General features: G+C 40.5%; 1 protein-coding gene across 1 annotated transcript in view; it reads left to right on the top strand.

Annotated features, from left to right (window-relative positions):
* Positions 1-16,459, top strand: part of LOC130905646 (transmembrane protein 163-like) — an 82,156-nt gene that overhangs the window by 39,381 nt on the left and 26,316 nt on the right. The window contains exons 4-5 of the mRNA XM_057819214.1: positions 2,480-2,523; positions 2,589-2,680. Of these exons, the coding sequence (XP_057675197.1) occupies positions 2,480-2,523; positions 2,589-2,680 (136 nt within the window). The remainder of the gene's footprint in view (positions 1-2,479; positions 2,524-2,588; positions 2,681-16,459) is intronic.

Raw genomic sequence — 16,459 nt, 5'->3', positions numbered from 1 at the left:
TTGTGTGTCCGTATGTCCCCTGCGACTGGCTGGCAACCTGTTTAGGGTGTACCCTACCTTCTGCCTGGAGTTAGGTGTAATCAGCTCCAGCACCCCCGTAGTCCTCGTGAGGTTAAGCGGTTAAGAAGATGAATGAATGAAGGAATTATATGAATGTTATGGAGAGTGATTAAAAGTATGCTGTTAAAGGTGATGAAAATGTGGTTGCGCCTACATTTTGTGCTGGTGCACCTTAAGAAAAAAGTGTAACCAAAGAAGTGTAGAGCCTTGTCTATATATATCGCAATGTTAATATTTTTCCCCAAATGTCGCTCAGGCCTATCCCAAACAGAGTTATCTGGTGAATTTTTTTCTCGTGTTAGTATCGCAATACAGTGCCCACCATAATTATTGGCATCTCATCTGACCAAAGCACACGGTCCCAGTTGAAGCCTGGGACCGTGTGTATAGACCCTACTCACCTACGTCACAAAATGACGTGTCGCTGTATCCGGCCGCCATATTGTCCGTATTTTTTAGACCTATTCTCAATATTTTCAATTAGTCGTGCAACTTATAGAGCAATTCATGGGAGCCCCGGTGTTATCTGATGCTGTAAACTCATTGGATGCGTTGCATAAAAGGCGTTATGTGGAAAAGCTTCAGTTTATCCATTCGCCAGATCCATATTTGGTGCCTAAATCGATGTTTTTCGACTTGCTGTCTTCGCCGTCTTTGCCTGACATCTGCTACCCTGATATTTACAACTATCTTGTCCACACAAAATCAGCCTATTCTCACGAAAGTTTGAAAAAGTTTAAGAGCTTGGAGGCTTATAAATACTTCGTTGCTGGTTGGGTGAAACAGGTCCTCGTCCACGAAAATTCGGCAGGAATCTATCTTGTGCTCGGGAAAGTGAGTTACGAAAATTTCAATTCAAAATCTTTTGTTCTTGCTAACATCCACTGTCAAGTCTAATGTATTTCATGTCATTTGTCAATGGAGCTAGGGCTTTTAATGTTTATATGGTTTAGCGATAGCACTCTCACTACATACATATATAATATGTAATAAATATGAAGTGCGATAGCACTACTCCAGATTGTCCCTAGTTGAATTTATTTTTTGGCTTTTGACCTCAATAGTGAAATTGTAAATTAATTGTATGACAACTGTCTTATTATCCCCTTATAATCATATATTTTTAGGTAGTTCATTCACAACGTCTGAGTGTATGTTGTCGGCGATTAACCTAGCAATGATCTTAATTGTGGTTGTCAGCCCAAAACCCTCTAAATATATATTAAATGCATCTTGCCAGATATAAAATGACTACTACATAATCTGTGGTAGTCGTTTGGAGCCCAGTTTTCTCGTCGAATTGCAGCAGTCCATCTCGCTCTCCTCTCCGGGTCTCTCGGAATACGGTAAAACTTCAAGTCTCTCCGTCTTTCTTCTCTGTTTTTGCAACCGACCGCCACACACGACTTCACCATTTTGATTATTAATGTTAACGAGCAGAAAAACACGCCATAATAGGAAGAATTTATGAAGCGCTAATGCATTAACATGACGAGTAGACGGACAACATGGCGCGGGGGCGTGGCTATGACGTCACGTGAGTAGGGTCTATTTTTGTGTGAGACCAAGATTGAGCTTTTTGGCAACAAACACTCTTAAGTGGGTCTGGCGTGCCATGAAAAAGATGTGCATGCTGAAAAGCACCTCATACCCACTGTGAAGTATGGGGGTGGGTCAGTGATGCTGTGGGGCTGTTTTGCTTCCAAAGGCCCAGGGAACCTTGTTAGGGTGTATGGCATCATGAATGCTTTGAAATACCCGGACATTTTAAATCAAAATCTGTTGCCCTCTGCCCGAAAGCTGAAGATGGGTCGTCACTGGGTCTTTCAGCAAGACAATGACCCTAAACATATGGCCAAATCTGCACAGAAATGGTTCACCAGACACAAAATCAAGCTCCTCCCATGGCCATCTCAGTCCCCAGACTTTGTTTTGTTGGCAAAAGGGGGTTGTACAAAGTATTAACACCAGGGGTGCTAATAATTGTGACACATATTAGTTGATGTCAAATATTTTTTTCTTTATGTAGGATTTTTTCCCCACTGAATGAATGCACTTGTATTGAAGGTTGGATTTTTCTCTTTTTTTTCCCATAAGGTCCCATATTATTTGAATTTAAAAAAATATATATATTAGAAGCTAAAAAACAACATCTTTTTCAGGGGTGCCAATAATTATGGAGGGCACTGTATATCGCAACCCCCCTAAAAACTGCAATGATATTTTTTTCCAATACCGTTCAGGTCTAATAGGAAGATCTACAGGAAAGCATCCCCATGCAATTTCTCCAAAAGTTCCATTTTTTACTTTCGAATATTTTTTTTGTGTGTGTGTTTTTATTCTAGTCATTCAAACAAACAATGACTGTTCTACATTGTTCAATACTGTATATTCATAGCTTTTTTCTGCTGTTTTCCAGCCGTTTCCATCATGCGACACAGCGCTTCTGCATTTGGATTTGCTGTAAGTGAATTTCCTTGATGCAATATGTCAGAAACACGTGCTAAATCTCATTTGTATGTCTCCAGTTTGACGCCATGCTGGATGTCCTTTCTTCAGTCATTGTGCTGTGGCGTTACAGCAATGCTGCAGCCGTTCACTCAGCTCATCGGGAATACATGTGAGTTCCAACCCGACCCTCCGCGGACCAGTATGGTACCTAGCCACACTGTAAGAAAAAATAATTTGGGATCCACATATAATATTCATGTTTTATTCTGGTAAAGCCTGAGTTACACCAGGTACAGAACGGATCCGATTAGCAGGACGTTCAATGGCGAACGGAATCCGCATTCAATGCGTCTAGTTAGAGTGCCCACGGATCGCTTGCATCACTGTTCAACAGGTCCATCAAAATAGATGGATAGAGTTGAATAGGGTCGATAAACATCTCCCTGAAATGAGTTTTTGGAACCTGGGACGTCTGCAAAGGGTATGAAGTTTATTGTTATATTTTGAAAAATATTACTGTTTCTGTGTAGGCAAAGCTTAAAGTGCTTATGACAGCAAAAAGCATGTTTATTTAATATTTCACGTGGTATTTTATGCTCCTGAATGAAATGGACCGCTTGGATGTGTGTGGAAGCGATCGTTTTTTTTCTTCAATTTTTTTGAATGCCGCGCCATGAAAACGAATAACTTCCTGTTTTGAGGAGAAATTCAAGAGTGACGTCACCCGGGTCAGCATCTCACAATACAGCATTGCTTTATAGCATGTAGATGGACTGCGGATTCAGCTGATTTTGCGGATGAATTCGTTTTTTTTTTTGCATCACGGCAGCCAAATGTGCTGCAGAAAATTGTTGCTGCACTGGGGAGAGGCGTGTGAGCCTTTTTGGGTTTCAAAAGGTTCCCATTGACTGCGAATATTGTCCAAAACGAGCCCTACTACTGTGGGACCATTGGACTTACGAGGAAGTGAATGAACATCTTATTTTCTATTATGTCAAACCCCGCAAACGAGCCCTCTGCCTGCAGCAGGGGAACGACGAACTCGATCGGGAAGACAGATGACAACCCCGCTGCCGTGTGACATGTTCCAGGCTAGTTTTGTGCGAAAATAAGACTTTGAGACTTCACTCGGTTCGGGTTAGCGCATGTCGGCTAGCTGTCACGCCTCTTGGTTTGTTTACATTCTCCGAAGCTAGGGCAGGGAAATGACAAAAGCCAGACCAACTACGGTGGCATAAAATATTGTTCGGGAAGTGCGACAGTAAAGGTGAAGTCGACAGTTTTGACCATTATGGAGTAATTTTGCCATGTCGTACTGAATAAATGCATTTTTAATATTTCGTATTCCATTTAGCACAAGACTTATTTGTCATGACCATACCATTTATTAAGCAATTGGGGAAAAATACTTGGATAAAAAGAATATCCTGTAAAAATATTGGAGCAGAGAGATTGAAACAATGACATTTTGCTGCTCTCTTCGTCGCATTTTCATCATTCTGAATAATTACCCCTCAATGGGCTGAATTCTAAATCATATGAAACCGTGACCCTGCCGACGTCATCCTCCTGTTGGGGACGCTAGAGCCCTATGATGGTAGGCGTGGCTAAACAGCAGATTAAAAGACTAATTTCTTGTGATCTGCGCTTTGCCAAATTGTTGTATATAATCGAATCGTCTCAAAATATGATTCTAATTCACATAATAATGCTATTTAAGACTTTTGTTTTAATCCTGTCGTATGCACTTTAACGACCGGGCCTTGGTGCAAAAAAAGGTTGGGAACCATTGCTGTTGAGTGTGTGAGTGTGTGAGACGAGCGTGTCTTTTTGTCTCAGTGAGTCTTCCTCACCCCACTGGGACTAATTATGTACAGGCATCTCCAAGCAATTTGATCGCTTCCTTGTTGAGAATGGTCTATATGTGTTAGTGTATGTGAGTGAATGAAAATAAGGTTAAGCAAAAATGTTTTGTTTTTCAACCAAGTGTCAGGTTCTTGCTGTCCTTAATGAACACACATGGAGTACGTATTTCAGCCAAATGACATCTAGGTCATAATTTATGTCTCAAGCTGCTTTCAGGACTAGTAGTGCCTACATAGGTGTGGCTAAGCTAGCACTAGCAAATCTTCAACTCGTCCCCCCTTGATTATCCGTCACGATCAGAGAGAGCTACTATAGAAAAGCTGAGTAATTACTGGTTGCCAAGGTTACAAGCTCAAGACAGTTGAGCAACTCGTGTGTGTGTGTGTGTCCTGCTGTACCACCCAGCAGGATACTGGCTGTTGCCTCAGATACCGCATCCAGTCGAAACCGGAAACGACAGCCATTGAGTTTAGGGCTGCAGCTATCGAATATTTTAGTAGTCAATTAATCGATGGACTAGTTAGTAGGGGTGCAACGGTTCAGTTAGCCCATGGTTCGGTTTGAACCACGGTTTTGGGATCACGGTTTCGGTTCGGTTTCGGTTTGCGTTTTGCTTTTTTTTTTTTTTTTTTTTTTTTTTTTTTTTTAAAGTGTATGTCAACACCTGGGGAAATGCTAATATTCCATCATTTATCCATAAACGAATGCCTTTTGGATTCATATCATGTCTTTTCGTGTAATTACACACATCGCAACACCAAGAAAATGAGAGAAATTTGGGTCAATTTCAAGCTAAAAAGACCCGCCCCCGAGATCCCGGAAATCTGGCAGATTGTGGGCGTGATCTCAAAACAAGGAAACAACCGGCACAGTGCTTTAGTACTGAATGGCGGCGATGATGGCGGACAATTACGTTTCTAGTTGCAGCGACGAATCCGACGTAACGAACATTCTTCTAATGGTGACGAGGAGAGTTATGAACCTTTCTTTGGTGTTTTGGGTTATCAGTTTGAGCCCAAACGAAAGCCAATGCAGCCTAATGAAAGGATCATTGAGGGGAGCGATCACACTGATGAAACCCCGACAACGGTTCGTGTGGGAAACACCAAATGGTATGTTTTGCATTTCTTTTTGTGAAGCTGATACACCGTGACCGCAAAATAAAGTAATGTATAGAATAATTATCATTTAATATGCTATCATCGGTTTCGCTCTGCCAACCGCCACAAATATGAATGGGATTAGAGCATGGGTCCCCAACCTTTTTTGCATCACGGACCGGTGTGATTTGGGTCTTTTTTTCACGGACCGGTGTCCCTCTTTTATATTCAGTTGGACTCTCAATGTTATCCAATGGTGCTAAAAAACTATTTACATCACAAACATACATGTGCAACACGGAAATGGCGTAAATTAACGTTTAACGACACGGCGAAGTCGTTAAGTGAGAGGGCTACGTGCAGTTCTTGTGTGCGCCAAACATGGCAAACGTAAGTTAATATTCCTTTCTTTAATGAAAGTTTGTAGTGTGTACTTAGGAATCGCTGCATTCGCGGTCCTTTTTAACGTTACGCGCATGCCAACTTTGTCAGAACACCGGCAATGTGCAGCAGAAAAATACAGCAAATATAAAATAACATTTGTTTTTAGCCCCGTCGTGTTAAGTGCAGGGAAAAAATACAACTCACCCGCTGAATCAGTGGGAGGGCTGAGTTTGTTTCGTTGAGAGGAGATGGGAGAGTGAGAGAAGCTAGCATCAAAATAGCGATGTTGGAAATTGTAGCACAGTTTTCAGCGCGCTCCAAGCGATGTCGGGATATTCCGAAATGACTTTAATCCAGAACTTCGGTAGAGTTGTTGTCTCAAATGTACGTTTAAGTCGCTGTGATTTGCGAACTCTACAAGCAACGATGGCACCTGCCTCGACCATTTGTTTCCTTGTTATGACGTCTCCGCCCCATTCGGCTGTTTCCGGAACACTTTCGGAAATGTTCGTCATTTTCGATCTATTTTCGATAATTGCTCATTAATGTGATTGATTTTTTTGTTAACTTTATCAATATTTGTTATCTTGGCACATAACGGTTCTATTGATGTCTCACACCCCCTTTGTGTTTTCATACCCTTTAAACTGCCTTTATTTTGCTTTTAAAAAAATGAAATAAACACTTAAAATGTCAACATTTTCGACTATTGAAATGCCTCTTAGCTCTTTGGCTATTGTAGTGACTGACTACTGAAATACACACACAGTGGTAAAAAAGTTACTTGACAAAGTAACTGGTGATACCTTTCATGTTTTTTTTTTTTCACAAAAAAAAAAAAAAAACAAACCCAAAAACATAGTAACCTTTGCTATGTTTGGAGGTCATTTAATGTTGTGAATCAACCGTTAAAGTTGATAAAATTGCTCCCGCTTTTGCCTTAGTTCCCTTCTGTCTACTTTCGACATGTGAAAATTTTAAAACGGTTTCATCCTTTAAAGATAGACTCAAGTCAAGATTTTGCCGATTTAGGAGTATTTTAGATAAAAAAGTTGCTTAGGTTCGCTCTGAAGGTTTACTACAACAGAGCCTTTCTGAGAAGTTTACTGCTCTAAAATGGCGGCTGTTTACTAACGCTACCGAGTGTCATTTCGCATGCAGTTCTATATGCATGTTAGGCGTAGATTGTATGATGTCGGCTACAGTCAGGAAATATTGGAGCCACCTAGCCTAGCATCGCGTTTGCTACAGCGTCTCAACAAACACTCTTCCCTCTCCGTGTCTGACTTTTCTTGCGTCATTCAAGTATTAACGAACATTGGCTCCTTGTAGAAAAAAACGCAATGCACGAAAAACGTGCAGATTTTGAACGTAACGTACGGCGTACACATTTAAAAATCAGTGCTCACTTGTACAAATTACGACGAGACCGTACAACTTGACAGGTATGAATTATAGTGGACCGTCACAGTTAGGTAGTAGCACTCTGTAGCACGGGACATCCAACTATACGTGGTCAGGGCGAAACTATGTACTTTAGCGAAATCATCTTCGATGGCTTTGCGTGCCATTTCATAAATGTCGGGGATTACGTTGTTGGAGAAATACGTCCGCGAGGGAACAATGTAATGCGTGTCAAGCGTTGCAAATAAATTAACGAAGCCCGCCGTGTGTTTTCACTGGTGTCATCTTCAGGGTTGTCCTGCTCTGAGAAAGTGATATCTGTGGGTGATGCCGGCTGAGATGCCGGAGTCATGTTATAAAAGTGTTGCCGTTAGCATGGGGAACAAGCGCTGAGCAATGCTTGCAAATTTTTTTTCTTCAATATTTTCTCTCCCTCCGCATTGTAGTCCACGGAGAAACCAAAATGTTGCCACACCGCAGATTTGAAAGAAGCCGGTGCTTCCTCAAAATTCGGTCTCTCCACTCCTCCGCTCGCCATAGCTATTTGTTTTCTTTCTTGTTTCACTTTCACTTCGCCCGTAAGCAGTGTTGTTAATAACGGCGTTACAATATAACGGCGTTACTAACGGCGTTATTTTTTTCAGTAATGAGTAATCTAATTAATTACTTTTCTCATCTTGGCAACGCCGTTACCGTTACTGAGGCGGGAAAGGCGTGCGTTACTATGCGTTACTAAGTTGGTTGAATAAAAAAAAGTCTGAGAGAAACGGACTCACGGGGACGAGAGCAGAGCAGGAGTGGGGAAGACGCCGTTGCAACCGCGATGCTAGGTGGCTCCAATAATACCTGACTGCAGCCATAGCCGACAAACTACGCCCACATGACACGGTAGATATCATATTATAGAACTAGATGCAATTGACAGACACTGCTGCATTGCCAACATGTTTTAAGGACTACATGCGTTTGTAAACAGCCGCCATCTTAAAGCAGTAGACCTCTCAGGAACTTAGGAAGGCCCTGATGTAGAGATCCTTCCTAGCGAACCTAAGTAATTTTTTAAAATCTAAAATGCTCCTAAATCGGCAAAATCTTAACTTAAATCTATCTTTAAATGATGAAACAGTTTTAAAACTTACACATGTTTAAAGTAGACAGAAGGGAACTAATGCAATAACGGGAGAAATTTTAACAACTTTAACGATTGATTCACAACTTTAAATGACTTCCACACATAGCAAAGGTTACTAGCTAGTTATCGCAATACCCTTGTGTCTAGTTAAGTGGAGGGTAAAGAATTGGGCTAGGGCCAATTGTCCCCCAAACCCTTTAAGCTTCACATTGTGTGACCTGTTTTTTTTTTTTTTTTTTTTTTTTTGAGAAAAAAAAATATATCACTAGTTACTTTGCCAAGTAACTAATTACTCTTACATTCAGGTAACTGAGTTACTAACGCAATTACTTTTTGGGAGAAGTAATTTGTAACTGTAATTAATTACTTTTTTAAAGTAAAATTAACAACACTGCATGGCACTAAATGCATTAGTAGACAGCCGCCATCTTAAAGCAGTAGACTTTTTAGGACGGCTCTGTTGTAGAGAACCTTCCTAGCGAACCTAAGTAACTTTTTATCTAAAATACTTCTAAATCGGCAAAATCTTGACTTGAATCTATCTTTAAATGGTGTTATGGTAAATGGTGTTATACTTATATAGCGCTTTTCCACCTTTCAAGGCGCTCAAAGCGCTTTACACTATCTCGCCATCTACCTACTGGTGACGCAGCACCAGGAGCAATGTGGGGTTCAGTATCTTGCTCAAGGACACTTAGACATAAATGATGAAACAGTTTTTAAAACTTTCATATGTCGAAAGTAGAGAGAAGGGAACAAATGCAATAATGGGAGCAATTTTAACAACTTTTAACAGTTGATTCAGGGTAAAGGGTAAATTTGGGTAAAGAATTGGGCTCGGGCCAATTGTGCCAAAAACCTTCACAAAAAACTTCACATAGTGTGGCCAATGTTTTTTTTGTTTTTTTTTTGAGGGGAAAAAAAAAAGTAATTATCACCAATTACTTTGCCAAGTAACTAATTACTCTTACATTCAGGTAATTGAGTTACTAACGCAATTACTTTTTGGGAGAAGTAATTTGTAACTATAATTAATTACTTTTTTTCAGTAAGATTAACAACACTGCCCGTAAGCGAGAGAGGGCGTTACTCGGCTTCTATTACACAGGTGCTTGACAGCGATCCGACATTTACTTGCGGGGCGGGAATTTCTCCACACCGGAGCTTCACGTCACTCATAGGCACACAGAGCTCGATCAATTCATTCCACAGGCGTTCGGAATACATTAATTGCAAAACCGAAAAGGCGCGGTTCATAAAGGCCTATTGAACCGTACAGGGCGAACCGTACCGTTCGGCTTTGAACCGCAAACCGTTGCACCGCTACTAGTTAGTTCGAATAATCGAGTAATCGTATAAGGAACATGAAAAATTAAAATACCTGAGCTGAGCCTCAAACGGTATAATTTTTTTTTTTTTTAAAGAGGATCCATGTACAACAAATGAACAATTGGCTAACTTACATAGAAAAAGTCCGCCTGCTTAAATGCTATAAAATGCTAGTTTTTTTTTACAATGCTCTTAACAAATGATTCAGACACATATTCCCACAAAAAAGGCTAAATATACCTATAAACTAAATTATGAATGCATTAAAAAACATTAGCTCAAACAAAAACTTAGCTTACGTTGGTCTTAACAGGGAGCAGTTGGATTCAGCCATGTGAAAATAGGCAGACTAGAGGGCAGTGTATCCACACCACTTTAATTAAACAAATACTCAAAGCAACAAAATTTAATTCAAATCTTTTTTTCTAGGACTGTCAAACGATTAAAATTTTTAGTCGAGTTAATTACAGCTTAAAAATTAATTAATCGTAATTAATCGCAATTAATCGCAATTCAAACCGCCTATAAAATATGCCATATTTTTCTGTAAATTATTGTTGGAATGGAAAGATAAGACACAAGATGGCTATACAGTGCCTTGCAAAAGTATTCAGCCCCCTTGAACCTTGCAACCTTTCGCCACATTTCAGGCTTCAAACATAAAGATATAAAATTTTAATTTTTTGTCAAGAATCAACAACAAGTGGGACACAATCATGAAGTGGAACAAAATTTATTGAATAATTTAAACTTTTTTAACAATTAAAAAACTGAAAAGTGGGGCGTGCAATATTATTCGGCCCCCTTGCGTTAATACTTTGTAGCGCCACCTTTTGCTCCAATTAGAGCTGCAAGTTGCTTGGGGTATGTTTCTATCAGTTTTGCACATCGAGAGACTGACATTCTTGCCCATTCTTCCTTGCAAAACAGCTCGAGCTCAGTGAGGTTGGATGGAGAGTGTTTGTGAACAGCAGTCTTCAGCTCTTTCCACAGATTCTCGATTGGATTCAGGTCTGGACTTTAACTTGGCCATTCTAACACCTGGATATGTTTCTTTTTGAACCATTCCATTGTAGATTTGGCTTTATGTTTTGGATCATTGTCCTGTTTGAAGATAAATCTCCGTCCCAGTCTCAGGTCTTGTGCAGATACCAACAGGTTTTCTTCCAGAATGTTCCTGTATTTGGCTGCATCCATCTTCCCGTCAATTTTAACCATCTTCCCTGTCCCTGCTGAAGAAAAGCAGGCCTAACCTATGATGCTGCCACCACCATGTTTGACAGTGGGGATGGTGTGTTCAGGGTGATGAGCTGTGCTGCTTTTACGCCAAACATATCGTTTTGCATTGTGGCCAAAAAGTTCAATTTTGGTTTCATCTGACCAGAGCACCTTCTTCCACATGTTTGGTGTGTCTCCTAGGTGGCTTGTGGCAAACTTTAAACGAGACTTTTTATGGATATCTTTGAGAAATGGCTTTCTTCTTGCCACTCTTCCATAAAGGCCAGATTTGTGCAGTGTACGACTGATTGTTGTCCTATGGACAGACTCTCTCACCTCAGCTGTAGATCTCTGCAGTTCATCCAGAGTGATCATGGGCCTCTTGGCTGCATCTCTGATCAGTTTTCTCCTTGTTTGAGAAGAAAGTTTGGAAGGACGGCCGGGTCTTGGTAGATTTGCAGTGGTCTGATGCTCCTTCCATTTCAATATGATGGCTTGCACAGTGCTCCTTGAGATGTTTAAAGCTTGGGAAATCTTTTTGTATCCAAATCCGGCTTTAAACTTCTCCACAACAGTATATCGCACCTGCCTGGTGTGTTCCTTGGTTTTCATAATGCTCTCTGCACTTTAAACAGAACCCTGAGACTATCACAGAGCAGGTGCATTTATACGGAGACTTGATTACACACAGGTTGATTCTATTTATCATCATCGGTCATTTGGCACAACATTGGATCATTCAGAGATCCTGACTGAACTTCTGGAGTGAGTTTGCTGCACTGAAAGTAAAGGGGCCGAATAATATTGCACGCCCCACTTTTCAGTTTTTTATTTGTTAAAAAAGTTTAAATTATCCAATAAATGTTGTTCCACTTCACGATTGTGTCCCACTTGTTGTTGATTCTTGACAAAAAAATTAAATTTCATATCTTTATGTTTGAAGCCTGAAATGTGGCGAAAGGTTGCAAGATTCAAGGGCGCCGAATACTTTTGCAAGGCACTGTATACATTCAACATACGGTACATAAGTACTGTATTTCTTTATTATAACAATAAATCAACAAGATGGCATTACCATTATTAACATTCTGTTAAAGCGATCCATGGATAGAAAGACTTGTAGTTCTTAAAAGATTAATGTTAGTACAAGTTATAGAAATTTTATATCAAAACCCCTCTTCATGTTTTCGTTTTAATAACATTTGTAAAAATTTCAATCAAAAAATAAACTAGTACCCTGCCATTTTTTATGTCAATAATTACTTACACAATGCTCATGGGTGCTGAAGCCTATAAAATCAGTCGCACCCAAGCGCCAGCATAGGGCGGCAAAACTCCGAAAAACACAAAAGTACACCTTTCACTGTGCTCTCATTTTAATCTGTCTGAGCGGGGCATTTGTGCGTTAATTGCGTCAAATATTTTAACGGGATTAATTTAAAAAATTAATTACCGCTCGTGAACGCGATAATTTTGACAGCCCAATTTTTTTCTAATCGAATACTCGAGTTAATCGATTAATCGTTGCAGCACTAATTGAGTTAATAAAGAAAATGCAAAAATGTCCGCCATTACTATCAAGAATGGTGCAAAACAAAATTTGCACTATTTAGCAGATGTCCCAATTACAACAATTTCTGGTGACCTGCAAATACAAATAACAGTATTGACAATTTTGCAACCAAATATCATATCAGAATATAACATTTCAGTATTGATACCTGTATACTTTTGACAACCCTTGAAGGAATCTGACCTTCTTGCCAGACTGCCGGAATCATGCCAGCTGAACCGCCGGACTTGCGCTGGCGCAGCTCGAACGACCTGGGCTGGCGAGACAATCCGGCCAGAAGTCCAAACTCCGCGCGTTCATCTTACAAAGTTAAAATTGTTAACTTATGTGTTAAAGTTAATGTTAATGTTAATTTTGTTAACTCCATTTTGAAAGGTTTAAAGAAGGCTCACAGAAAACAACTTGACAATTTATTCAGGTCGACAGCCATCAAAACGTCAAGGTGAAACAGAAACACTCAGGCGGGGAGGCAAGGTAATCCTATCACACGTCAACAAAAGGTTCCCGAGAAAAATGACAATGCTTAGTTAAACATTCAGTCTTTTGAAGGCTGTGGTGGGGTGGGCCAGGCAAAGGGTGTTGTTTTAGGATAATTAATCTGTTGCGGGTTTGGGCGGTCAAGTTCGTGCGTCACCTTTCGTTGCTTGGTCGTGGTTGCTAAGGCAACTGAGGTGGGAGGTTGGGCCTGCCTTGATGTCTGAGAGGCGCCACGCTATCAAACTTAGTTCTTCTTATTCTCTGGTGTTACTTTGGTTGGCCGGGGTGTCATCGAATAGATGACAATGGCGTCTTTTCCTTTACTTATCAGGCGAGGGCTGATATACACTCACCGGCCACTTTATTAGGTACACCATGCTAGTAACGGGTTGGAACCCCCTTTTGCCTTCAGAACTGCCTCAATTCTTCGTGGCATAGATTTAACAAGGTGCTGGAAGCATTCCTCAGAGAGTTTGGTCCATATTGACATGATGGCATCACACAGTTGGTGCAGATTTGTTGGCTGCACATCCATGATGCGAATCTCCTGTTCCACCACATCCCAAAGATGCTCTATTGGATTGAGATGTGGTGACTGTGGAGGCCATTTGAGTACAGTCAATTCATTGTCATGTTCAAGAAACCAGCCTGAGATGATTCCAGCTTGATGACATGGCGCATTATCCTGCTGAAAGTAGCCATCAGAAGTTTGGTACCTTGTGTACATAAAGGGATGGACATGATCAGCAACAATACTCAGGTAGGCTGTGGTGTTCCAACGATGCTCAATTGGTACCAAAGGGCACAAAGAGTGCCAAGAAAATATTCCCCACACCATTACACCACCACCACCAGCCTGAACCGTTGATACAAGGCAGGATGGATCCATGCTTTCATGTTGTTGACGCCAAATTCTGACCCTACCATCCGAATGTCGCAGCAGAAATCGAGACTCATCTGACCAGGCAACGTTTTTCCAATCTTCTATTGTCCAATTTCGATGAGCTTGTGCAAATTGTAGCCTCAGTTTCCTGTTTCTTAGCTGAAAGGAGTGGCACCCGGCGTGGTCTTCTGCTGCTGTAGCCCATCTGCCTCAAAGTTCGACGTACTGTGCGTTCAGAGATTCTCTTCTGCCTACCTTGGTTGTAATGGGTGGTTATTTGAGTCACTGTTGCCTTTCTATCAGCTCGAACCAGTCTGGCCATTCTCCTCTGACCTCTGGCATCAACAAGGCATTTCCGCCCACAGAACTGCCGCTCACTGGATATTTTTTCTTTTTCGGACCATTCTCTGTAAACCCTAGAAATGGTTGTGCGTGAAAATCCCAGTAGATCAGCAGCTTCTGAAATACTCAGACTAGCCCTTCTGGCACCAACAACCATGCCATGTTCAAAGTCACTCAAATCACCTTTCTTCCCCAGACTGATGCTCAGTTTGAACTGCAGGAGATTAAACCATGTCTACATGCCTAAATGCACTTAGTTGCCGCCATGTGATTGGCTGATTAGAAAATAAGTATTAATGAGCAGTTGGACAGGTTTACCGAATAAAGTGGCCGGTGAGTGTAGAATGTACTGATGACTCAGCGCTGGCCTCCTGCTTTGTGAGGAGTGCGTCTGTGTATTATAACTTGTATAGTCCCTGACTAAAGTCTTGTCGCTTATCCATTTTGTAGAAACAATCGCTAATAACCTGACATTTAATTATTCAATTGGTTTCAGAAATGGCTCATATGAAAGCCAAGACCCTCCCGAGTGAAATATATTTGTGTCACTGAAAAAAGATTGATCATTTAATGAAGACATAAAGGTCAAATTTTGGCAAGACAAAAGTTTTGTCGCCTACAGAAAGTAGTGTGAAAATTGAACAAAAAAATTTACTTCAAATACAAAAATATGTTACATAACATAAGCGAATTAACTAGTGGTGCTGTGAAATCCAAATTTAAAATTTTGTATGACTTCCATGGGCTTGAAGGACTGCATCCATGTGGTTTGGCAAGGATTCATACAATTTATTGATGAAGTCTTCAGGAACATCAAAGAAAATAGTCTTGCATGCCTCCAAGAGTTCATCAACATTCTTGAGTTTCGTCTTCCATAATCTGAGCTAGGGGAAGCATATAGATGTTAAATAAGCGTGGTCCAAGAATTGACCCTTGAGGGACTCCACACGTGAATTTGGTTTGTTCTGACTGATGGTTTCCGATTGACACAGAGAAATCCCTATCATGTAAATAAAATGTGAACCACTGAAGAACAGTGTCAGTAAGCCCTACCCACTGTTCCAACCTGCTGAGTAGTATTTTGTGATCAACCGTGTCGAATGCGGCGCCGAGATCCAATAGTAGCAGAACAGATGATTTGCCTGCATCGGTATTCCGACGAATATCATTTAGGACTTTGATAAGCACGGTCTCGGTGCTGTGTTGTGGCCGAAATCCAGACTGAAATGAGTTAAAAAGATTGTTTTGCACCATAAAAACCTGGCTCTGTTCCAACACAACTCTCTGGATGATTTTCCCCAGGAATGTCAGATTTGATATAGGCCTATAATTACTAATGGTTGAGGCATCCAGATTAGGTTTTTTTTTAGAGGAGGTTTTATTCTTTTATAAAGCCGTAATCAGGAATCAAATTACTTTTTCAAGTAATCTGTGACAACACTGGTTGTGACTAGAGATGTCCCGATCGATCGGCATCACGTCATTTTCAAAGTATCGGAATCGGCAAAAAAATATCGGCCTTTTTTAAATATATATATATACATTTTAATTAAACCGTTTTCTAATTGTATTTAACGTTACAGACACAATATGTTACACTCACCCAGAGTCTTAAGTTTAGGCTTAAGGTAGGGTTATCAAATTTATCCCAATAACGGCAGTAATTAATTTTTTAAAAATGTATCACGGTTAAATATTTAACGCAATTAATGCATGCGCTGCATGACTCACTCACGCATTGTCGCGCTCAATCTGTAATGGCGCCACTTTACCTATATAGAGAGATAAAAGGCAGTGTAAAATGAGGAGAGTGAAATTTGCCAGCCTCTGGAGCCTTTTTTTAATTGGCTAAAGCCTTACAATCCCTCTCCCTACGATTAGAAATATCATGGGAAGCAATGTGGGGAAACGAGGTAGCACTTGATCTTTTTCTTAACACCATGTGTTATTTCCCAACGCAGAGAAGATATATCAATTGCTAGCACTACGCACAGTCGTGGTTCCACTTCCCATCATGCATTTAGCCACGGCTACAGTATCATTTATGTGAAAGCTCAAACAAATACACTAGATAGCAATATTTAGTCACAATATACAAAGTCAGAAGTCTTTCTATCCGTGGATCCGTCTCACAGAAAGAATGTTAATAATGTAAATGCCATCTTGAGGATTTATTGTCATAATAAACAAACACAGTACTTATGTACTGTATGTTGAATGTATATATTTGTCCGAGTTTT

The sequence above is a fragment of the Corythoichthys intestinalis genome, chromosome 2, assembly GCF_030265065.1.
Source record: "Corythoichthys intestinalis isolate RoL2023-P3 chromosome 2, ASM3026506v1, whole genome shotgun sequence".
NCBI lineage: Eukaryota > Metazoa > Chordata > Actinopteri > Syngnathiformes > Syngnathidae > Corythoichthys > Corythoichthys intestinalis.
The sequence above is the reverse complement of the archived record's forward strand: the minus strand, read 5'-3'. Positions and strand labels throughout refer to the sequence as shown.